This window comes from Dasypus novemcinctus, chromosome 19 (assembly GCF_030445035.2).
Source record: "Dasypus novemcinctus isolate mDasNov1 chromosome 19, mDasNov1.1.hap2, whole genome shotgun sequence".
NCBI classification, from domain to species: domain Eukaryota; kingdom Metazoa; phylum Chordata; class Mammalia; order Cingulata; family Dasypodidae; genus Dasypus; species Dasypus novemcinctus.
Window position 1 is genome coordinate 78665762 of NC_080691.1, and position 24650 is coordinate 78690411.

Sequence of the window (24650 nt, forward strand, 5' to 3'; positions counted from 1 at the left end):
TGGGGGAGAGTGTTGCTGTGGGGGAAGCGGTGGGGTGGGGGCGGTGGGGGATGAATGGGGACCTCATATTTTTTAATGTAATATTTTTTAAAAATGAATTTAAAAAAATAAAATTTAAAAAAATACATCTTACATGAGTAAGGTACATTTGTTACAATTGATGAATAATTATTGAAGCATTGCCACTAACCATGGTCAAGAGCTTCTTTATAGTTTCCATTCTGCACCGTAAATTTTATAGGTTCTAAAAAAATGCACAGTGGCCTGTATCAATCATTGCAAGATCAGACAGAACAATTCCAATGCCCTAAAAATGCTCCATGCGCCACTCATTCTTCCCTTCCCCTCCCCTCGGAACCAACAGTAACCATTAAGTTGCAATTTTTGAAGAATAACTTCATAGATACATGAATTAATTTTGAGGGCTTGACATATTGGTCTGTCTTCTTTTATTATGGACTGCCTGTGTTCTGAAGAGACTCTTGCCCCTCTATTTGAGAACATAGAATGACTCCCCAACATGGGAATTTAATATTTTCTTGTTTATTGTGGGGGTCTCCACCCACTGAGATAACACCCTATGACAAGAAAGAGAACTTTCATTTTCCACAGGAGCATGCCTGAAGTGTGCTTTACCCACATGCCCCTACCACTGATGCCCTGCACTAGTGACCCTCCCCTGCCATATTTGCTAAAAGGACATTCCCACCACGGTAGTTTTAATCACAGACCTACAAATCCCCTGACTTCAACTGTTATTTCCTCCAGCCCTCCTCCCAGTTCCACGAACAGTCCAACCCAGCCCCCTTACCCTGGTCGCCCTCACAGTCCAGCGCCGTCGACCCCATTCACATCCCCGCAACACTATCACCTCCACCCACTGCCAAATTTTATCATAGATTTTGCCCATGTTGAGCATTGACTCACCACGCTCTACTCCCTCCCTGTCTTCTGATAACCCATCTTCTAGTCTCTAGCTCTATGAGTCTGCTCAATTTGCTTAGGTCATATCAGTGAGATCAGGCAATATTTGTCCTTTAGTGACTGGCTTACTTCACTCAACATAAAGTCTTCAAGATTCATCCATGTTGGCTCATGTGTCAATACTTCCTTCTTCCTGCCGAGTAATATTCCATTGTATGTACATTACACAATTTGCTTATCCATTTGTCTGTTGATGGACACTTGAATTACTTCCAATTTTTGGCCATAGTGTTATGAACATTGGCATACTTATATCTTTTTGTGTCCCTGCTTCCAGTCCTTCTGAGTATATACCCAGCAGCGGGATTGATGGATCATATGGCAGGTCTATACTTAGCTTCTTGAGGCACTGCTGAACTGTCCTCCACAGTGACTGCACCATTCTACATTCCCACCAGCAGTGGATGAGGGTTCCCATTCCTCCACATCCTCTTCAACACTTGTAGTTCTCTGGGTTTTTGTTGTTGTTGTTGTTGTTGTTTTTTAATAGTAAGCAGTCTAATAGTGCAAGATGATACCTCTTTGTAGTGTTTTTTTTTAAGGTACCAGGGAATGAACCCAGAACCTCCTATGTGGGAAGCAGATGCTTAACCGCTGAGCTACATCCACTCCCCAATGAGAGTAGGAGTCTTCATTTGTTTGTTTGCTTGCTCTTAGGAGCTGCCAGGGATTGAACCTGGGCCCTAGTACATAGGAAACAGGTGCTCAACCACTTGAACTATATATGCTCTCTCATTCTCATTATAGTTTTGATTTGCATTTCCCAAATAGTTGGTGATGTTAAGCATCTTTCCATGTGTTTTATTTCCCCATCATCATGAGATATTCATTGCATTTGGTGAATACATCTAGCCATTTGTATTTCATCTTTGCTAAAGTGTCTATTCGAATTACTTGCCCAATTAAAAAATGGGTTATTTCTCTTTATTTTCTAGATGTAGAATTTCTTTATATATGCTGGATATTAGGACCTTGCTTTTCAATTTGTGGAGGTGAGGTTAACAATCCTATCTAGAAAATGATAGATACTACAGAAGTACATGCATTTCTTTGAATTCCCTTTCTCCTGCCCCCCACACAGTGCCTTAAAATAAATATTGATTATTTTAATAATTTTTTTGAATAAAGGAATGCATTATATTCTTAATGTCAATCCATATTTGATCACTCTGCTGTTGGAAGACACTTAGGTTGTTTCTAATCTTTTACTACTCTAGACAAAGAGAAGTGAACATCCCCATACATTTATCTTTATGCACAGGGGCAGCTCCACACTCCTCTCTAGAAAAGTAAGTAACAGTCTGCTGGGAGTTAAGGATACTTTCTTTGAAGTTGCATTTGCATGACAAGTGCATGGCAAGTTTATTTGTGGTGGCTTGGCAGAACAGGGCTAAAGATTTGGAGAAGTTCACACTTGGTTCCATGACTACACAACCCTATGGGTAATGTGAAGCATAAATTCCTAGTGGTAGTTTTGCATGGTGTTCTAGTTACTTATTGCTGGCAAACTGAATAGGTTAAAACAACAGCAGTTGTCTAATTTGCTCAGATGATTCTGCAGTATGAGGTGGCATTGGTGAGATGGCCTTCTTTGCTCCACAAAGAGTTAGTGAAGTTGACTCATTTGGGGGCTAGTGCATCTACCTTGAAGAAGGCTCACTCCAATGGCTGTCCAGTTTGTGCTAGCTGTTGGTTTGCTGCTCCATCAGGGAGATGAGGTTTCCCTCCAGCTGGACAGCTGGACAATTTCCCTCCAGCTTGGGCTTTCTTGCAACTTGGACGCTACTTTCTAAGAGTATGCATCTCTTGAGAACAAGGTGGGAGTACATTGTATTTTTATGACCTAGCATCACTTTCACCATAATCTCAAGCTTGCTTAGATTATTCAAGAGGAGGGAATGCACATCCCACAGTCACATTGTAAGAGGAACCTATGGGATGGAATATTTGGGAAATACGTTCTGCTACACAGGATGAGGCAGATCTGTGACCCTGACTCTTTCTCCGTACAGATGTAGACGAATGTTCTCAACATCCCCCACGTTGTGGTCCTAACTCGGTCTGCACCAACCTGCCGGGGAGATACAAGTGCAGCTGTTTGCGTGGTTTCTCTTCTCCAACGGGAAATAACTGGATCTCAAGAAAGCCAGGTCGTTTTGCCTGTTCAGGTAATTATCTCAGACAGGGGTCTCTGGTGCACACCTCCCTTTGGGTTGGCTAAACGTGTTGCCTGCTCACCGTCCTCTGCTGTTTCTTAGATGTAAATGAGTGCATCCTCAGTGGGGTCTGCCCTGAGCATTCTGACTGTGCTAACTCCATGGGAAGCTACAGTTGCACCTGCCACGCTGGATTCATCTCCAAAAACTCTATCTGTGAAGGTATAGAGGAACTGTTCTTCATGATTTTCCTGACTAAATAATTAAGAGTCACCTCATTTGAACATGAATGAGGTAGAAATTATGCTTCTCATTTTAGGCATGAGGAAACTGAGGCTTAGAGAGCTGAAGTGACTTGCTGAAAGATTCACAGCTAATCAGAGGAAGATCTAGGATGTGAATTCCTATTAAGGACCTACTATGACTCAAATAGAGGATCAGCCTGTACTTGAGAGAACAGGAAGTTCTTGTCCCTAGAGTGATTCTCTGGGGGGACATTTGTAATATCTGCAGATGTTTTTGGTTGCTACAACAAGGGACAGAAAACTGGCTACTGGCACCCAGTGGGTAGAGGCCAGGGAAGCTGTTAATGCACAGGACAGCCCTTCAAGGCTAAGAATTATCTGCCCCCATATGTCAATAGTGCCAAGTGTGAGAAAATCTGCAGTAGAGAGAGCTCAGACTTAAACCTCAGAACTTCTTCCTGAAGGTATTTGAATTAAGACTTTATTCTTTATCAAGTGTTATTCTTTATCATCCTTCCCCTTTCTTGTCAAATCTGTCATCAAGTCTTGGGGAATTTACCTTCTAAATATCTCTTTTTTAAAAAAAAAATTTACTGTCTTTTTTTTTTAAAGACACATAGATGACACAAAATGTTACATTAAAAAATATGAGGCTCCCATATACCCCACTTCCCCACCCCATCCCCCATTCCTCCCACATTAATAACCTCTTTCATCACTGGGACACCTTCATTGCATTTGATGAATACATTTTGGCACATTCCAATACCACATGGATTATAGTTTACATTGTAGTTCACACTCTCCTGCAGCTCATTCAGTGGGTTATGGCAGGATATATAATGTCGTGCATCTGTCCCTGCAATACCATTCAGGACAACACCAAGTACTGAAAATGCCCCCATATCACACCTCTTCTTCCCTTTCGCTGCCCTCAGCAACTACCGTGGCCACTTTCTCCACATCAATGCTACAATTTCTTCCATTACTAGTCACAAGAGAATCCACCTTTTGATGGTGGATACAAAGTCATATTGCAGTCAATCAATATGAAAGCTGTGTGTACAGGTAGGGGCGAAGGACTGTGGCCGTCTTGAAATCTATTGCAATGACATTTTGAAACTATTTAGCATCCTTCCGTTTATTTGCCATTGGTCAAAATTTATTCTCATTGCCATACTTCACTGCAAGAGAGGCTGAGAAATGTCTTCCATTGTGTGCTCAGTTTTAAGGGGGGAACATGGAAACTGAGGAGCACAACAACCATCTGCCACAGGTTACCCACATGCAGAATGAACCTCCTGTGCTAGTTCCTCATTCCTTGACCTCGGGTTTTCTCCCACTTGCCAGATGTGGAAGAATGTGCCAACCCCAGAGCTTGCCCGGAGCACGCAAGTTGCCATAACACTTTCGGAAGCTACTCTTGTTCCTGCAACTCAGGATTTGCATCCAGCAGTGGAAACCTGAGTTTCCAGGGTCCAGGAGGGAGGTGTGAAGGTAAGCAGAAGTGCCCATTGGGAACTCAGATCCAAAGTTGTTTGCAAAGTTAACAGTAGGAGATGAGGATGCATCTCAGCAGAGTTCAGGACCCTCATCTGCAGAGCTGAAGATAATGACATTCATTCACTCATTTAACACAAACCTCTTCAACACCTGTTATGCACCAGGCACTATTTTGAGGACTAGGGATATAGTGGTGAATAAAAGAGGCAAAAATACTTGCTTTTCTGGGACTTATCCTCTGACAGTGGGTGGTATATAATAACAAGAAAAAAGTGAATATATTATATGTCAGGTATAGTTAAAAGGGACAAAGAAATATAAGGTAGACTGAGAATAGATGTCTAGAAATAGAGATATAAAGTAGAATAGAGGTCACCAGGGTATAGGGTGGAGGTGAAACTGTATGTTTGGTGTATGTGGAGGGTTTTTAAATAAAAAGAGGGAAAAATAAGACGGGAAAGATGGATAAGGAATACTGATTTTGATAGAGCAGCAAAGAGAGACCACACTGAGAAGCTGACATTTGAGAAAACCTGAAGGGAGTGAAGGGAGAGCTATTGGATATCTGGGGAAGGCTGTTTGAGCAGAAGGGAACAACAAATATGAAGGCTCAGAGGCAAAGTTCCCACCAAAGGACTAAACTCTTCTACAAATATTCTTTTTTTTTAGATTTATTTTTTATTTCGTTCCCCTACCTGCCCCCCCAAAACCCGTTGTCTGCTCTCTGTGTCCATTCTCTCTGTGTTCCTCTGTGTCATTTTGCATTCTTGTTAGCAGCACCGGGAATCTGTGTTTCCTTTTGTTGCATCATCTTGTTGTGTCAGCTCTCCATGTATGCAATGCCTCTCCTGGGCAGGCTGCACTTTTTTCCTGCTGGATGTTCTTCCTTCCAGAGTGCACTCCTTGCATATGGGGCTCCCCTATGAGGGGGACACTCCTGCGTGGGAGGGCACTCCTTGCACGCATCAGCACTGCAAAAGGGCCAGCTCCACATAGGTCATGGAGACCCAGGGTTTGAACTGTGGACCTCCCGTATTGTAGGCAGACGACCTATCCATTGGGCCAAGTACACTTCCAAGAATAGTCTCTCCAACAAAGGGAGTTGGGAAAACCGCATCCCCATTTGCAAAAAAAAAAAAAAAAAAAAAAAAGGAGGACCCCAACCTTATACCTTCTACAAAAATCAACTCAAAATGAATCAAAGACCTAAATAGAAGAGCCAGAATTATCAAACTCCTAGAAGGAAACATAGGAAAGCATCTTCTGGACCTTGCGTTAGGCAATGGTTTCTTAGACTGTGAGACTTTTTAAAGCCTCAGGTTTCTCCTCCAACTACTAGAGATTATATTAGTATGCACCTCCTAGGGCTGCTGTGAGCATTTGTATGTAAAAGATTTAGCTCAATGCCCACCACAAAGAAAGTTCAATGCGTTAGCAAGTAATTTTTTATTTTAGTTAACTTCCATGAAGGTTGACATGCCTCAGGCTGTGTACTCAGAGATTTGCAGATGTCAGATCATTTATTCTTCTAAGCAAGCCTTTGAGGAAGATAGGGTTGTTACCCCCATTTGACACATAAGGAAACTGAGGCACACAGTGATTTTTTTTTTTGCCCGGGGGCACACAGCCATAAATGGCAGGACCAAAACTTTGAGCCCAGACTGTCCATGCACCTTCCAATCTGCTGCATCTCTGCTCTCATCACCATCATCACTTAAAATTTTTTATTGTGGTAATGCATGTATAACACAACATATCTGATGTCTACCATTTTAAGTGTACAATTCATTGGCATTTACAATGTTGTGCCACCATACCCACCATCCATTACCTAAACATTTTTGTCAACCTCCACAGAAATTCTGGACCCATTTAGCAATAACTCCCCATTTCCCTTGCCTTGGCCCCTGATAACCTCTAGTTAATGTCCTATCTTTATGAATTTGCTTATTCCAGATATTTCATATAAGTGGAGCCACACAATATTTGTCTTTTTGTGGCTGGCTTATTTCATTCACCATACAGTTTTCAAAGCTCATCGAACTTGTAGTATGAGCTAGAAATTCATTCCTTTTTATGGCTAAATGATAGTCAATCATATGTGTATACCATTTTTTGTTCATCCATTCATCCATGGATAGACAATTGGACTGTCTCCACCTTTTGATTGTTGTGAATAGAGCTGCTATGAATAGCAGTGTAAAAATATCAGTTCCAGTTCTTGTTTTCAATTCTTCTGGGTATATACTGTTATTATTTTTAATAATATAGTGAAATCTTAGGGATAAATTGAGATTGATCAGGGAAAGAGGAGAGTAAATGGGTTAAATGCTGAAGGAACAGAGGAAGAGAGAACCGACCGACAGATTTGTAATGCAATAGAATTATGAAGCACCCAGGGATTAGAAGTGAAGGATGAGCCAGGAGAACATAGTTAGGGCATGATTTTCAGGACCTTGTACATCCCAGTAATAGTTAGGATTTTATCCTGAGCCCTGGGGAGCACTATCAGAGGATTTGCCTGGTGTCTCAGTTTCCCAGGCTGCTAAGACGAATACCACACGATGGGTTGACTTAACAACAGACTTTATCGGCTCACGGTTCAGAGGCAAGATGACTCACTTTCTCCTGGGGTCGCTAGTGTCCTGGCTGACTGACAATCCTTGGGTTCTTTGGCTTTCCCATCACATGGTGAGATCCTGTCCTTTGTCTTCTGGTTTCTGGTTCCTCCCCATGGCTTTCTCTCCTACTGTCTGAATTTCTTCTGATGATAGAGGGCTCCGTTAATCCAGATTAAGACCCATCCTCATTTCATCAGGCCATATCTTAAATAGAAATGAGGTCTTCACGAGATCCTGTTTACAATGAATTCATACCCACAGGAATGAGATTAAGATGAAAACCATGCTTTTTCCACCCTTGGGTATATAACTCAATCTACCATACGTGCATCATGAATATGCCCCCAAATATTTTCTTTCACTGTAGCAAGGAAAATGTGTTTAAGAAGGCAAGATGGGAGCCAGGGAAGCCCATTGGCTTCCATCAGTGGGGAGACAATGGTGAGCAGCGATAGCCTTAGCATCCTTCATTCTTTTGACTTAGACCTACTTTCTCCTTAGATGTGGATGAATGTTCCAGGAATTTGACTCTTTGTGGCCCCAATTCTGTCTGTATCAACATCCCGGGAAAATACAATTGCTCCTGCCTACCTGGATTCTTTTCAACCTATCCATGGACCCCGGGAAAAACAGATGTTTTCCAATGTAAAGGTAATTCTTCCAGTCACACTGAGGACTTCTCAGTAGATATCGAACTACCCCAGAACTTACTGGCTAACAGTAACAACCGTATGTTATTGTGCACGAGTCCATGGGTTGAACCACATGGTTTTTCTGTTTCGCTTGGTGTCAGCTGGGGCTCTGGGATGGCTGGTAGACCCAAAGAGGCTCAGCTGGGATCCTCAGCTTTCTTCATGGGCATTACCATGTGACTATTTGGGTTTCCTCATAGGATTGTAGCTAACATCCTAGAAGGAATATTCCAAAAGGAAGAAAGCAGAATTGACAGTCCTCCTAAAGCCTGGACTGGGAATTTCCAGAGTGTTATTCTTGCCACAATCAGCCTAGTTTCAAATGATGGGGAAATGAACTGTACTTCTTGGAGAATATCTTTAGAGGCTGTCTATCATGATGCTGAACCTATTTTATAGTCTTCAACCTCCTAGAGGAAGTACATGCTTGCTTTCCTTAAAAATGCTTTTGAGTGCCACTAGCTGCTAGCATTGCTAGAAGAAGGATAGTAGAGGGGTAAAGTTGAAAGGCACATTAGAGATTGTCTAATACACCTCTAGAGGATCTCAGGAACCCATTCAGTATCCCCAACAAAGACGAGAGCCAGGCCAAACAGGTAAGGCCATGGACTTTCCCTTTCTGTAAAATTATTACCTATTTTATCTGAGTTACCTGTTCAGGTTTCACTTCATGTGAAGAAAATCTTCTTGAGCCCCAAAGTATTGAAAATCAGGCAACCAACCCAACTCCATGGGCAGAGCGTAAATTCCTTCTCTGCCGTCTCTGACAAGAGACCAAGCATTTATGCTTGAATAATTCTGGAAGTGGGGAGCTCACTACCATTACAAGAAGTCCCTTCCTTGGTTAGAGTTCTCTTTAATAGTACTAAGTATAAACTACTCTCCTGTAACTTCCAACCATGGATCGTTCCTGCTTCCTCTGGAGACTCCAAATTATTCTACATTCATATCAAAGGACTTCTCATTCCAACTCTCCAGGGCCGTATACCTTATACCCCTAGAGTCCGTAGTGGGCTTTGCCTGTTTACTCCTCATGTTTAGTGAACTGGTATGAACCATGACAGTTTTTGTCCTTAAACTCTTTCCAAATTAATTTCCCCCCAAAATGTTCTGTTCCATCAACTCCATATTCCAAGGTTCAGAAACCCTCAGAGGGGGTTTGGACCCCGTACTGGCACAGTGATCTGTGTTAGTTAGGTCAGACTTTCTCAACTTTGGCACAGTTGGCCTTTGGGCTGGATCATTCTTTTTTATGAGGGCCCATCCTGTGCAGTGGAGATTGTTTAGCAATATCCCTCAAAATCATTATCAGCAACAACAAAAAATGTCTCCAGGCATTGTCAGATGTCCCCTGTGGGGTGAAATCACTCTCACTTGAGAACGATGTGTTAAACTTGAGAACTAGTTTAACACAACAGAAATTTCTTGCTCTCACACAACCCAGTGTGGATTTTCTTCATCAGTGGGCTGCTTGGGTTCTAGTCTTGTCTCATCTTTTGGCTCCTCTGTCCCTTAGGATCTTGGCACCCCTGCTTTCATCAAGTAGAGGGGAAAGACAGAAGAGAGAAAGCACACCCACTTTTTAACGCTATCAGGCCAAATGTGACATAGACATATCCTCTCACACTCCACCTAGATGCAGGGAGGTTGAGAAACATAACCCATGGCTGGAGCGATATTTTTTTTCTAATGGTAATTCTATGCTTTGGAAGGAGAAACATGACTTTTGTTGGACCATTGGGCTGTCTTTGCCTCACACCCATTGTCTATACGACAGATATTGATGAGTGCGTTGATACATGCCCCTTCAATTCAACATGCACCAATACTCCTGGGAGCTTCTTTTGTACTTGCCTTCCTGGCTTTGCACCAAGCAATGGACAGCTGAACTTCAAAGACCGAGGGGTGGAGTGTAAAGGTGAGCAGATGGTTTGCTGGTCAGTCCTGGAAAAAAATGTCACGTTGTTTTTCTGGGTTTCTTGATTTTCTCAAGTTCTTCACAGATATTGATGAATGCTCCCAAGATCCATCACCATGTGGTCCAAATTCTGTCTGCTCCAATGCCCTGGGATCCTACAGCTGTAACTGCACTGTGGGCTTTCGTCCAAGTCCAGAAGGCTCCTGGAAATATGGCAACTTCAGCTGCAAAAGTAATAACCTCCTTGTGTGCCTTTTTTTTTTAAGATTTATTTTTTATTTATTTTTCTCCCCTCCCCCCCCAGTTGTCTGCTCTATGTGTCCATTCACTGTGTGTTCTTCAGTGTCCGCTTATATTGTTGTCAGAATCACTGGGAATCTGTGTCTCTTTTGGTTGCATCATTTTGCTGCATCATCTCTTTGTGTGTGCGGTGCGCCTCCTGGTCAGGCTGTGCTTTTCTCACATGGGGCGGCTCACCTTGCAGGGCACACTCCTTGTGTGTGGGCTTCCCCTATGCAGGGGATACCCCTGTGTGGCACAGCAATCCTTGCGTGCAACAGCACTGCCCATGGGCCAGCTCACCACATAGGTCTGGAGGCCCTGGGTTTCAACTCTGGACCTCCCATATGGTAGGTGGACACTCTATCAATTGAACCAAATCTGCTTCCCTTCTACACATATTCTTATTCTGTTCCCCCAACAACCTTATGACATCAGCGACTTTGTATATCTATTTTCAAAATAAGGAAACTGAGCCTCCAGGGTGATGGCATTGTTTACTCAAGGTCAAACAGATAAGAAATAAGAGAATCAATATCTGAAACTTGGCTTTCTGGAACTCCACACCCCTGACTCATGACCACCAAGATCCTCTGCATTTGAATGAAGTTTAAATGAGATTGAAAGTTCTGGCAACTCAAGGAGGGCTTGCAGAGGGCTGACATTGATTTAAATGCCAACCCCCAGACTGTGACACTCAAGGATATGCTAGAAGCTCAGAAGCTGTCAACCAAAAATTCCATAGCCAGACAGGACCTGGGTTTAAATCCCGATTTTGCCTTCCACAAGTGATGTGACCTTGAGCTTTTTCAAAATTATGGAAGTTGTGGATTTACAGAACAATCATGTATAAAATACTCAGCAACACCATATTGTGTTGCTATTACCAAAAATCCATTACCCAACTTTTTCATCACCTCCCACAGAAACTTTGCCTCCATTGCAATAATTCCCCATTCTCCTTACCCCCTAGTATGTCTCTGTGAATTTGCTTATTTTAAATATTTCCTATAAGCAAGATGACACAATATTTGTCTTCTTGTGTTTGGCTTATTTCACTCAACATGGTGTCTTCAAGGTTCATCCACACTGTGACATGGTATCAGGACTTAATTCTCTTTTTTTTTTTTAAGATTTACTCTTTATTTATTTTTTCCCCCTTCCCCCTTGTTGTCTGCTATCTGTGTCCACTCACTCTGTATTCTTCTGTGCCTGCTTGTATTATCATGTGGCACTGGGAAACTGTGTCTCTTTTTGTTGCATCATCTTGCTGTGTCAGCTCTGTGTGTGTGCAGTGTCACTCCTGGGCAGGCTGCGCTTGTTTTGCAAGGGGCGGCTCTCCTTGTGAGGCATGCTCCTTGTGCATGGGGCTCCACTCTGCTTGGCATGGCACTCCTTGTGTGCGACAGCACTGTGCATGGGCCAGCTCACCACACGGGTCAGGAGGCCCTGGGTATAGAAACCTGGACCCTCCATATGGTAGGCAGATGCTCTATCAATTGAGCCACGTCCACTTCCCTAATTCTCTTTTATGACTCAATAATATTCCATTGTGTTTATATACCACATTTTATCTGGCTGTCTGTTAATGGACACTTGGGTGACTTCTTCCTTTTGGCTCTATCGTTTTGACTGTTTTAACAGAAATTAAATGACAATGGCTTAAAAAATGAGGAAGTTTCTCTTTTCTCTCACAGCAGTCTCCAACTCCTAGGTGGAACAAGGTGGGTGAGCCTGTGAGGTCACCCTGATGCCCAGGGTCCTTCTGTCTCACTGCTTCTGCATCCCTAGTTTAAGCCTCATGCCCCTGGTGGAGGATGGCTCACCTCACTCTGTCTATATTCCAGTACAAGCAAAGGCGGAATGGAGAAGTTGGAGAGCAGCCTCCTTCATTTGAAAGCCACACATCATTTATGCTCTTTCCACTTGGCCAGAGCTTAGCCATATGGTTATATCTGGCTGCAAGATAAGTCAGAGAACACAGTCTTTAACTGAATGACCATGTTATTAAAAGGAAAGGGAAGGTTTACTGTGGCAACCTGTCAGATAATCTGAGACATGCATAAGCATAATCTCTGGAACGGCCTCCCGACTCACTTAGAAATTGCCTATAAAAACGCTTTTGTTTTTAATATTTTCCCTTCTTGTTCAAGGTCTTTTTCCAAATGCATCACTAGTTGGTGCTTGGTAATAGTCCCTCAGCACCAGGGAGGCTCATTCCTAGGAGTCATGTCTCTTGCTTGGAGGGAAGGCAGTGAGCTTACGTACTTAGTTTGGTTTATGGATCTGGGGGCACAGGTACCTTTGCCTGCCTTGAAGGAAAGTGTGAGAACTTGAACCCAGGTCTGCTTGGCTCCAAAATCTGCACTTTTGACTTGTACTGTTCTTTCTGGAGCTATGCTAGTGTGGTCCATCAAGCAATAGCAGCAGTCAGGGGCTTGTCAGAAAAGGAGACTCATGGACTTCCCCTCCTCTGACCTGCTGAATCAGAGTGTGAGATGCCAAGATCCCCTGGGAATCCCAGATGAAGCAGGTGTTACTTACTGGTCTGCAAAATTGAATAGCAAGTGTCTAGATGAGCATTTCTCAAGCTTTCAGGTGTACACACACACCCTGGGGATTTTTTTAATTTTTAAAATTTTTCTAAAAGCTATTTAGATTACATAAATGTTACATTAAAAACATAGGGGGTTTCCATATGCCCCTCTCCCCACGCTGCCCATATTTACCCCTGTTATCAACATTCTTCAGTAGTGTGGTACATTCACTGCAACCGATGAATACATTTTGAAGCATTGCCACTCAGCATGGATTATAGTTTATGTTGTAGATTATACCCTCTCTCACACAAGTCTGTAGGTTATGGCAAGATATATATAATGCCTGTATCTGTCATTGCAATGTCATTCAGGAAAATTCCCAAGTCTTCAAAATGCCCCTATCTGTTTTCCCTCTAACTGACCTCAGAACCTCCAGTGGCCACTGCCTCCATATCAGTGATATAAGTTCTTCCATTCCTAGGATCACAATGAGTCTATAGTAGAATACCTAGAGTGTTAAAATTGCAGAGAGGAGTGGGTGTTGCTCAGTGGTTGAGCGCCTGCTTTGCATGTATGTGGTCCGGGGTTCAATCCCTGGTACCTCCTAAAAAATTAATTAAAATATACAGATGCTGATTCAGTAGACCTGGGACAGGGCCTGAGATTTTGCGTTTCTGTCAGACTCTCACATGATGCTAACACTGCTGGTCCTTGGACAACACTGTGAGTAACAAGAGTTGATGATCGTCAACTTCCTTGTTTAAGGACCTCAGCTGTCCTTGCTCTCAAAGGCTGGGTCCCTTTGAAGGCCCACTCTGGAGTTTTAACCTTGCCCAAATTCTCCCTTCCAGGTGTGAACAAATGTTCAGATACCACTATATGCCCAACTTATGCGACCTGCACCAACACTTTTGAGAGTTACTTCTGCACTTGTAAAGAAGGCTTCCTGTCCAGCAATGGACAAAGGAACTTCAGAGGCCCAGGGGTGGAATGTAAAGGTGAGTTCATAGCCCCTCAAAAACTCCCAGCATTTGGTCAGAAAAGCAGGTGGAATCTGACTAGGTAGCAGGCTTGTTTTCTTAAGAGTTTTATTTTGAAATAATTTCAAACTTATAAACTTACAGGACAGTTGCAAAATAATATAAAACCACAAAAAGAACTCCACAATACTGCTCCCTCCAAATATCCTTATCCACCAATTTTAACATTTTTGCCACTCTTGCTGTATCTATCTATCTATCTATCTATCTATCTATCTATCTATCTATCTATCTATCTATCTATCTATCTACCTGTCTGTCTAATCCATCATTATCATATCTGGACACAGACATAAGTTTATTCTTTTATTTCTGAGCATGAAAATGATTCAGGGTCACTGCAAAAAAAAAAATTCCATGATTAAAGAATAACATTAGGATGAAAACAAAAATAAAATTCATGTTATATGTCACTATCTAGAAATAACCACTGACTTAATTTGGGGAACTTCTTTCAGTTGCCTCTCAGTGAGGATAATAAGAACATGGAACATTTATTGAGTGCCAGGTCCTGTGCTAGATCTTTAGATGCATTTTCTTTTTTCTTTTTTTATTGGTTCTATGATCTCCTTATCTACTCTTTTTAAAACTATTACATTAAAAATATAGCATTTTCACATTTAACTTGAATGTAGGCATTGGCATTATCTCCATTGGACAGATGAGGAAACTGAGGCTTGGAGAGATGAAATGTCTTGCTCAAGGTCACAGCTTGAGCTGAGCTGGACTTTAAACCCAGGCAGGTCTTTCTGACTCTGACAGCAGGTCTCTCAAACATGTCACCTCTTTAGTATACTTTAATTGTGAGGCATTGGGAGAAATTTAGTTAATCTCTCTAAACCTCAAAGTTTTCATCTGTTAAATGGTTGTAGAAGGGTACCGACATCAAAGACAGTTGGGAGGATTCAATGTCAAAATGAATGCAGCATGCTAGACACATGGGCAGTCTCAAGAGCTACTATTAAGATAAATACTAGAAATTTAAATAATTCCTAAAATGAATTAAATTCTTTGTCTACATCTAAATTTAAATTCTCCTCTTGCTGGTAAAGACCCAATTATGTCTTGAATGAGACTGGGAGTAGCAAACATTTGGCCAAAGGCAAGATAGTAGCTATTTGGGGTTTGTGGGCTGATGATTTCAACACTGCCGTTGTAGTACGAAATAAACCATAGATGACCTGTAAATGAATGGATATGTATGTGTTGCAATAAGACTTTATTTAAAAAAAAAAGATGGCAGGCTGAATTTGACCCAGAATCTCAAAATCATGGATTTGGTCCATGAATTTTGCCAACCTCGGATAAACTAATTCATTTCTACTGTGCTTATGAAAGAGTAGCACAACTTTCATCTCTAAAAAAATTAAATTTTAAAACCATTTTTAAGTACTCATGTAAGTGGTACTTAATTAAATTCACTATGTTGTGCTACCATCACCACCATCCATTACCAAGACTTCTTCATCACTCCAAACAGAAACTCTGTGTCCATGAAGCAATAAGTAACCTCCCATTCCCTTCTCACTTCAGCCTCCGGTAACCTCTAATCTATCTTATGTCTCTATTAAGTTGCTTATTCTATTAATATATATTTCATATAACTTGAATGATGCAATGTATTAGTCAGCCAAAGGGGTGTTGATGCAAAATACCAGAAATCGGTTGGTTTTTATAAAGAGTATTTATCTGGGGTAAGAGCTTACAGCTGCCAGGCCATAAAGCTTAAGTTACTTCCCTCTCCAAAGTCTATTTTCGTGTGTTGGATCAAGATGGCTGCTGATGTCTGTAAAGGTTCAGGCTTCCTGGGTTCCTCTTTTCCTGAGACTTGCTTCTCTTTCCTCTGTGTGCTCACTTGCTGGGTCTCCAGCTTAAGGCCTCAGCATCAAACTCCAACATCAAAAACCCTTCAACTCTGTCCTTTGCCATGCCTTTTATCTATGAGTCCCCACCCACCAAGGGGAGGGGGGATAATCAATGCCTTACTGACACAAGAAGTTTACTTGATTAAGTAAGAGAAAAAGACCAGCTTAAAAATAATCCAATATATCTCTTTGGAATTCATCAAAAATATCAAACTGCTACATGCAATATTTGTCCTTTTGCATATGGCTTATCTCACTCAACATAATCTCTTCAAGATTCATCCAAGCTGTCACATGTACGACGACTTCACTTCTTTCTATAGCTGAATAATATTCCATTGTATATGTATATTGCATTTTGATGATCAACTCAGCTGCTGATAGACTCCTTCATCTTTGAACTTTGGTTCACGGGTTATTCCATGAGCTCAGTGCCCTGGTGGAGCCTTGGTTTTAAAATTTTATTTTTAAAGAAGGTTTAAATTATTTAAAAGTTACATTGAAAACAGGAGATTCCCATATAACCCACCCTCTACCCCTCTCAAATTTTACCCCCTTAACACCATCTTTCATTATTGTGGTACCTTTGCTATAATCGATGAACATATATTGAAGTTTTGCTATTAACTGTGGCTGTAGTTTACATTACAGTTTACACTTTGCACCACACAATTTATAGTTTTGGATAAAATGCATAATGGCCTGTATCTGCCACTGCAATGTCATTCAGGACAATTCCAACGTCCCCCAAATGCCCCTTGTTATACCTATTCTTACCTCTCCCTCCCCTGAGAACCTCTGATAATCACTGACTTTATGTCAAAGTTAAAAGTTCTTCCATTGCTAGAATAATCAGTCTACTTTAGTCTATAGTTGCATTTCCCCCTTTATGTTTATTCATTCCTCAATTTTGAGGATTTTGGGATGGCGATGCCCACACTGCTTCCAACTGTGAGGGGGCTTAAATCCCATGGGGAAGATGGATGGAACTGTCTTGCTTGCAGTTGTAGATACTCTTTCTTTTTTGGAATGGGCATTGTCCACCATCATCCTTTTGTTAGTTGTCCTGGACAAGTCTGATAAATGGGAGAGTCGGGGCTGGCTGCAACTATACTAAGATTCAGGGCTCAATCAGCACATGAAAACTCAGAAGATTTAAGTCTCTGGGACACATATTTAATGGGTATAGTAAATATAGGTTCAAATAAAAGGGGGTTAAGAACCATGTGAAGGAAAATTATAAATGAGTCTAACTCCAATGCATTGGAGGATAGGTTGTTTTTTTTTTATTTTATTTTATTTTATTTTATTTTATTCCCCACCGCCTTGCACCTGCACTCACTGTCTGCTTTCTGTGTCCATTTGCTGCATGTTCTTCTGTGTCTGCTTGTCCTCTCTTCCCATCTTCTCTTTAGGAGGCACTGGGAAGTGATCATGGGAGCTCTGATGTGGGAGAGAGACATTCGATGACTTGAGCAACCTCAGCAACCTGGTTTTTGTTGTGTCTCTCATTGTCTTTCCTCTGTGTCTTTGTGTTGTGTCACCTTGTTGTGTAAGCTCATGGTGTGGGCCAGCTCATCTTCATTAGGAGGCCCCAGGAACTGAACCCAAGGCCCCCCATATGGTAAATGGGAGCCCAATCACTTGAACCACATCCACTTCCTGATAGGTTATCATATATTCCAAAGAAAGGCCCACTGACAGTGTGCCTAATTGCTGGAGAAGGCTGCGCTGCCTATAGAGTCCAGATGTCTCTAGAGCCCTCAGAAGCCACCCTGCTTGAGGCACTGTTTACTGTGCACACTCAGTCAGAGCCTCCTGAGATGTGCATGAGTATAACCTCTACAATGATCTCCCAACTCACTTTGCAATCTCTTAGCTATAAAACTTCATTTGTACTTAATGTTTTCCCCTTTTGGCCAAGATCTTTTTTCCAAATGCATTGCTAATTGGCACTGGGTACTAATCCCTTGGTGCCAGGAAGGTTCATCCCTGGGAATCATGTCCCACACCAGGGGAAAGGTAGTATATTTGTATGCTGAGTTTGGCTTAGATGGAGGCCACATTTGAACAACAAGGAGGCTTTCAGGAGGTAACTCTTGGGCACTATATATTACTAGGCTACATTCCAATTTCTCAAGAACAAGGTTCATAAGTACAAGCATCTATATCAAGGGCCTGGCATATTGATCTGTCCTCTTTTGCTAGGCACTGTCCATGAACTCTAGGGATCCTTGCCACTCCATTAGAGAAGGTAGCAGGACTCCCCAGGATGGGAAATCAATATTCTTTTGGTTACTGTATGGGTCTCCACCCATCGAGACAATATCCATTGACCACTTGACCACATTTATATTCCATAGAGGCATGCCCCAGGTGCACTCATCCCCACACATCCCCATACCACTGATACTCCACACCAGTGATCCTCCCCTGTCACAGTTGCAACTCTTCTGCAATCCAAAAACCTCCCTCAAAACAAAGCCAAATATAAAATACAAGTAATAAAAATAAAACATTAAAAAATTAAAAAGTAATTTTTTGCATTGTTTCCTTCATCACTGTATGATCTGTTATCTTTCATATACAGTGACAATTTCTTCTGTATGCTCTGTATGTTCCCCCAGTGTGTTTTTTTTTCCACTTTATTTTCGAAGAAACATTACATTACAAAAAAGTCAAATAGAAAATAAATGGGTGTGGGAACGGTAGCCATGGTGGCTGCTGGGTGTGGGGAACGGAAGGAAGAGATGAGATGTGGAGGCGTTTTCGGGACGTGGAGTTGTCCTGGATAGTGCTTCACGGACAATTACGGGACATTGTAGATCCCCCCAGGGCCCACTGGATGGAACATGAGAGAGTCTGGGCTATGATGTGGACCATTGACTATGGGGTGCAGTGATGCTCAGAGATGAACTTACCAGGTGCAATGGATGTGTCATGATGATGGGAGAGAGTGTTGCTGTGGGGGGAGTGCGGGGTGGGGGCGGTGGAGCTGAATGGGACCTCATATATTTCATAATGTAATTTTTAAAAAAATAATAAATAATTTTTTAAAAAAAAGAAAATAAAGGAGATTTTCATATACTCCATCCTCTTCCCCTCTCACATTTTCTCCTATTAATAACATCTCCAGCTGCTGGGTGCGGGGAATGGGAGGAAGAGATGAGATGTGGAGGCATTTTCGGGACTTGAAGCTGTCCTGGGTGGTACTGCAGGGACAATTACTGGATATTGTAGATCTTCCCAGGGCCCACTGGATGGAACGTGGGAGAGTGTGGGCTATGATGTGGACCATGACCGTGAGGTGCAGCGATGCCCAGAGATGTATTCACCAAATGCAATGGATGTGTCATGATGATGGGGGAGAGTGTTGCTGTGGGGGGAGCGGTGGGGAGGGGGTTGTGGGGGGTGAATGGGGACCTCATATTTTTTGAATGTAGTATTTTTAGAAAATGAATTAAGAAAATAGAATTTTAAAAAAACATCTTACATGAGTAAGGTACATTTGTTACAATTGATGAATAATTATTGAAGCATTGCCACTAACCACGGTCAAGGGCTTATATTATAGTTTCCATTCTGCATCGTAAATTTTATAGGTTCTAAAAAAATGCACAGTGGCCTGTATCAATCATTGCAAGATCAGGCAGAACAATTCCAATGCCCTAAAAATGCTCCATGCGCCACCCATTCTTCCCTTCCCCTCCCCTCGGAACCCACAGTAACCACTAAGTTGCAATTTTTGAAGAATAACTTCATAGATACATGAATTAATTTTGAGGGCTTGACATACTGGTCTGTCTTCTTTTATTATGGACTTCCTGTGTTCTGAAGAGACTCTTGCCCCTCTATTTGAGAACATAGCATGACTCCCCAACATGGGAGTTTAATATTTTCTTGTTTTTTGTGGGGGTCTCCACCCACTGAGATCACCCTATGACAAGAAAGAACACTTTCATTTTCCACAGAAGCATGCCTGAAGTGTGCCTTTCCCACATCCCCCTACCCCTGATGCCCTGCATTAGTGACCTTCCCCTGCCATATTTGCTAAAAGGACTTTCCCACCATGGTAGTTTTAACCACAGACCTACAAATCCCCTGAATTCAACTGTTATTTCCTCCAGCCCTTCTCCCAGTTCCACGAACAGTCCAACCCAGCCGCCTCACCCTGGGCACACTCACAATCCAGCACCGTCGACCCCACTCACATCCCCGCAACACTATCACCTCCACCCACTGCCAAATTTCATCATAGATTTTGCCCATATTGAGTACTGACTCACCACGCTCTACTCCCTCCCTGTCTTCTGATAATCCATCTTCTAGACTCTAGCTCTATGAGTCTGCTCAATTTGCTTAGGTCATATCAGTGAGATCAGGCAATATTTGCCCTTTAGTGACTGGCTTACTTCACTCAACATAAAGTCTTCAAGATTCATCCATGTTGGCTCATGTGTCAATACTACCTTCTACCTGCCGAGTAATATTCCATTGTATGTACATTACACAATTTGCTTATCCATTTATCTGTTGATAGACACTTGAATTACACCCAATTTTTGGCCATAGTGTTATGAACATTGGCATACCTATATCTTTTTGTGTCCTTGCTTCAAGTCCTTCTGAGTATATACCCAGCAGTGGTATTGTTCGATCATATGGCAGTTCTATAGTTAGCTTCCTGAGGAAATGCTGAACTGTCCTCCACAGTGACTGCATCATTCTACATTCCCACCAGCAGTGGATTAGTGTTCCCATTCTTCCACATCCTCTCCAATACTTGTAGTACTCTGTTTTTTGGTGTTTTTTTTTTAAGAGTTGGCAGTCTAATGGTGTAAGATGATACCTCTTTGTAGTGTTTTTTTTTTTAGGTACCAGGGAATGAACCCAGGACCTCCAATGTGGGAAACAGGTGCTTAAATGCTGAGCTACATCCACTCCCCACTAAGAATAGGATTTTTTATTTGTTTGTTTGCTTGCTTTTAGGAGATGCCAGGGATTTAACCTGGGCCCTGGTACATAGGAAACAGGTACTCAACCACTTGAACTACATATGCTCTCTCATTCTCATTGTAGTTTTGATTTGCATTTCCCAAGTAGTTAGTGATGTTGAGCATCTTTCCATGTGTTTTTTTTTTCCCATCATCATGAGACATTCATTGCATTTGGTGAATACATCTAGCCATTTGTATTTCAGCTTTGGAAAAGTGTCTATTCGAATTTCTTGACCATTTAAAAAAATGGGTTATTTGTCTTTATTTTCTAGATGTAGAATTTCTTTATGTACGCTGGATATTAGGTCCTTGTTTTTTAGTTTGTGGAGGTAAGGTTAACACTCCAATCAAGAAAATGATAGATACTACAGAAGTACACGCATTTCTTTAAATTCCATTTCTCCACCTCTCATCTCTTCCTGCCTTTCCCCATACCCTTTGTCCATTATGTCTTCGGGACATGGAGCTGCCCTGGATGGTGCTTCAGAGGTAATCACCGGACATTGTAAATCCTCACAGGGCCTACATGATGGAATAGAGGAGAGTATGGGCCATGATGTGAACCAATGTATATGAGGTGCAGAGGTGCCCAAAGATGTACTTACCAAATCCAATGGATGTGTCATGATGATGGGAACGAGTGTTGTTGGGGGGGGGGGGGGGAGAGGGGGGGTGGGGGGGTGGGGTTGAATGGGACCTCACATATATATTTTTAATGTAATATTATTACAAAGTCAATAAAAAATAAAAAAATTAAAAAAAAAAAAAAAAAGAAGCCAAATGTAAAAAAAAAAAAAAAAAAAAAATTCCATTTCTCCTGCCCTCACACAGTGCCTTAAAATAAATATTGATTATTTTAATAATTTTTGCTGAATAAAGGAATGCATTATATTCTTAATGTCAATCCACATTTGATCACTCTGCTATTGACAGACACTTAGGTTGTTTCTAACCTTTTACTACTCTAGACAAAGTGGAGTGAACATCCCCATACATTTACCTTTATGCACGGGGGCAGCTCCACACTCCTCTCTAGAAAAGAGAGTAACAGTCTGGTGGGAGCTAAAGTTCATTTGCTTTGAAGTTGCATTTGCATGACAAGTGCATGGCAAGTTTATTTGTGGTGGCTTGGCAGAACAGGGCTAAAGATTTGAAGAGGTTCACACTTGGTTCCATGACTACACAACCCTATGGGTAAACTGAAGCATAAATTCCTAGTGGTAGTTTTGCATGGTGTTCTATTTACTTATTGCTTGCAAACTGAATAAGTTAAAACAACAGCAGTTGTCTATTTTGCTTAGATGAGACTGCAGTATGAGGTGGCATTGGTGAGATTGTCTTCTTTGCTCCACAAAGGGTTAGTGAAGTTGACTCATTTGGGGGCTAGTGCATCTACCTTGAAGAAGGCTCACTCCAATGGCTGTCTAGTTTGTGCTAGCTGTTGGTCTGCAGCTCCATATGGGAGATGTGGTTTCCCTCCAGCTGGACAGCTGGACAATTGCTCTCCAGCTAGGGCTTTCTTGCAACTTGGAGGTTAGTTTCTAAGAGTATGCAACTCTTGAGAACAAGGTGGGAGTACATTTTTTTTTTATGACCTAGCATCACTTTCACCATAATCTTAAGCTTGCTTAGATTATTCAAGAGGAGGGAATGCACACCCAACCGTCACTTTGTAAGAGGAACCTATGGGATGGAATATTTGGGAAATACATTCTGCTACACAGAATGAGGCAAATCTGTGACCCTGACTCTTTCTCCGTACAGATGTAGACGAATGTTCTCAACATCCCCCACGTTGTGGTCCTAACTCGGTCTGCACCAACCTGCCGGGGAGATACAAGTGCAGCTGTTTGCGTGGTTTCTCTTCTCCAACGGGAAATAACTGGATCTCAGGAAAGCCAGGTCGTTTTGCCTGTTCAGGTAATTATCTCAGACAGGGGTTTCTGGTGCACACCTCCCTTTGGGTTGGCTAAACGTGTTGCCTGCTCACCGTCCTCTGCTGTTCCTTAGATGTCAATGAGTGCATCCTCAGTGGGGTCTGCCCTGAGCATTCTGACTGTGCTAACTCCATGGGAAGCTACAGTTGCACCTGCCACGCTGGATTCATCTCCAAAAACTCTATCTGTGAAGGTATAGAGGAACTGTTCTTCATGATTTTCCTGACTAAATAATTAAGAACCACCTCATTGGACCATGATATGACATAGAGATTATGCTTCTCATTTTAGGCATGAGGAAACTGAGGCTTAGAGTGCTGAAGTGACTTGCTGAAAGATACAGAGCTAATTAGTGGAAGATATAGGATGTGAATTCCCATTAAGGACCTACTATGACTCAAATAGAGGGTCAGCATGTACTTGAGAGAACAGGGAGTTCTTGTCCCTAGAGTGATTCTCTGGGGGGACATTTGTAATATCTGCAGATGTTTTTGGTTGTTACAACAGGGGACAGAAAACTGGCTACTGGCACCCAGTGGGTAGAGGCCAGGGAAGCTGTTAATGCACAGGACAGCCCTTCAAGGCTAAGAATTATCTGCCCCCATATGTCAATAGTGCCAAGGGTGAGAAAATCTGCTGTAGAGAGAGCTCAGACTTAAACCTCAGAACTTCTTCCTGAACGTATTTAAATTAAGACTTTATTCTTTATCAAGAGTTATTCTTTATCTTCCTTGCCCTTTCTTGTCAAATCTGTCATCAAGTCTTGGGGAATTTACCTTCTAAATATCTCTTTTTTATTTAAAAAAATTTTTACTGTCTTTTTTTTAAAGATACATAGATGACACAAAATGTTACATTAAAAAATATGAGGCTCTCATATACCCCACTTCCCCCCCCCCCGACTCCTCCCACATCAACAACCTCTTTCATCACTGTGGCACATTCATTGCATTTGATGAATACATTTTGGAACATTGCACTACCACATGGGTTATAGTTTACATTGTAGTTCACACTCTCCCCAGTCCATTCAGTGGGTTATGGCAGGATATATAACGTCCTGCATCTGTCCCTGCAATACCATTCAGGACAACACCAAGTACTGAAAATACTCCCATATCACAGCTCCTCTTCCCTCTCGTTGCCCTCAGCAACTACCGTGGCCACTTTCTCCACATCAATGCTTCAATTTCTTCCATTACTAGTCACAAGAGATTCTACCTTTTGATGGTGGATACAAAGTCACATTGCAGTCAATCCGTATGAAAGCTGTGTGTACAGGAAGGGGCAAAGGACCATGGCCATTCTTGAAATCTATGGCAATGACATTTTGAAACTATTTAGCACCCTTCCATTTATATGCCATTGGTCAGAATTTATTCTCATTGCCATACTTCACTGCAAGAGAGGCTGAGAAATGTCGTCCATTGGGTGCTCAGTTTTAAGGGGGAAACATGGAAACTGAGGAGCACAACAACCACCTGCCACAAGTTACCCACATGCAGAATGAACCTCCTGTGCTAGTTCCTCATTCCTTGACCTCGGGTTTTCTCCCACTTGCCAGATGTGGAAGAATGTGCCAACCCCAGAGCTTGCCCGGAGCACGCAAGTTGCCATAACACTTTCGGAAGCTACTCTTGTTCCTGCAACTCAGGATTTGCATCCAGCAGTGGAAACCTGAGTTTCCAGGGTCCAGGAGGGAGGTGTGAAGGTAAGCAGAAGTGCCCATTGGGAACTCAGATCCAAAGTTGTTTGCAAAGTTAACAGTAGGAGATGAGGATGCATCTCAGCAGAGTTCAGGACCCTCATCTGCAGAGCTGAAGATAATGACATTCATTCACTCATTTAACACAAACCTCTTCAACACCTGTTA

General features: G+C 42.1%; 1 protein-coding gene across 1 annotated transcript in view; it reads left to right on the forward strand.

Moving 5' to 3' along the window:
• LOC101418937 (adhesion G protein-coupled receptor E1-like) overlaps positions 1-24650 on the forward strand; it is a 150437-nt gene that overhangs the window by 19826 nt on the left and 105961 nt on the right. Inside the window, exons 4-13 of the mRNA XM_012525549.3 lie at positions 2997-3152; positions 3243-3362; positions 4736-4882; positions 8011-8160; positions 9979-10119; positions 10205-10351; positions 13790-13936; positions 22605-22760; positions 22851-22970; positions 24342-24488. Coding sequence (XP_012381003.2) covers positions 2997-3152; positions 3243-3362; positions 4736-4882; positions 8011-8160; positions 9979-10119; positions 10205-10351; positions 13790-13936; positions 22605-22760; positions 22851-22970; positions 24342-24488 — 1431 coding nt within the window. The remainder of the gene's footprint in view (positions 1-2996; positions 3153-3242; positions 3363-4735; positions 4883-8010; positions 8161-9978; positions 10120-10204; positions 10352-13789; positions 13937-22604; positions 22761-22850; positions 22971-24341; positions 24489-24650) is intronic.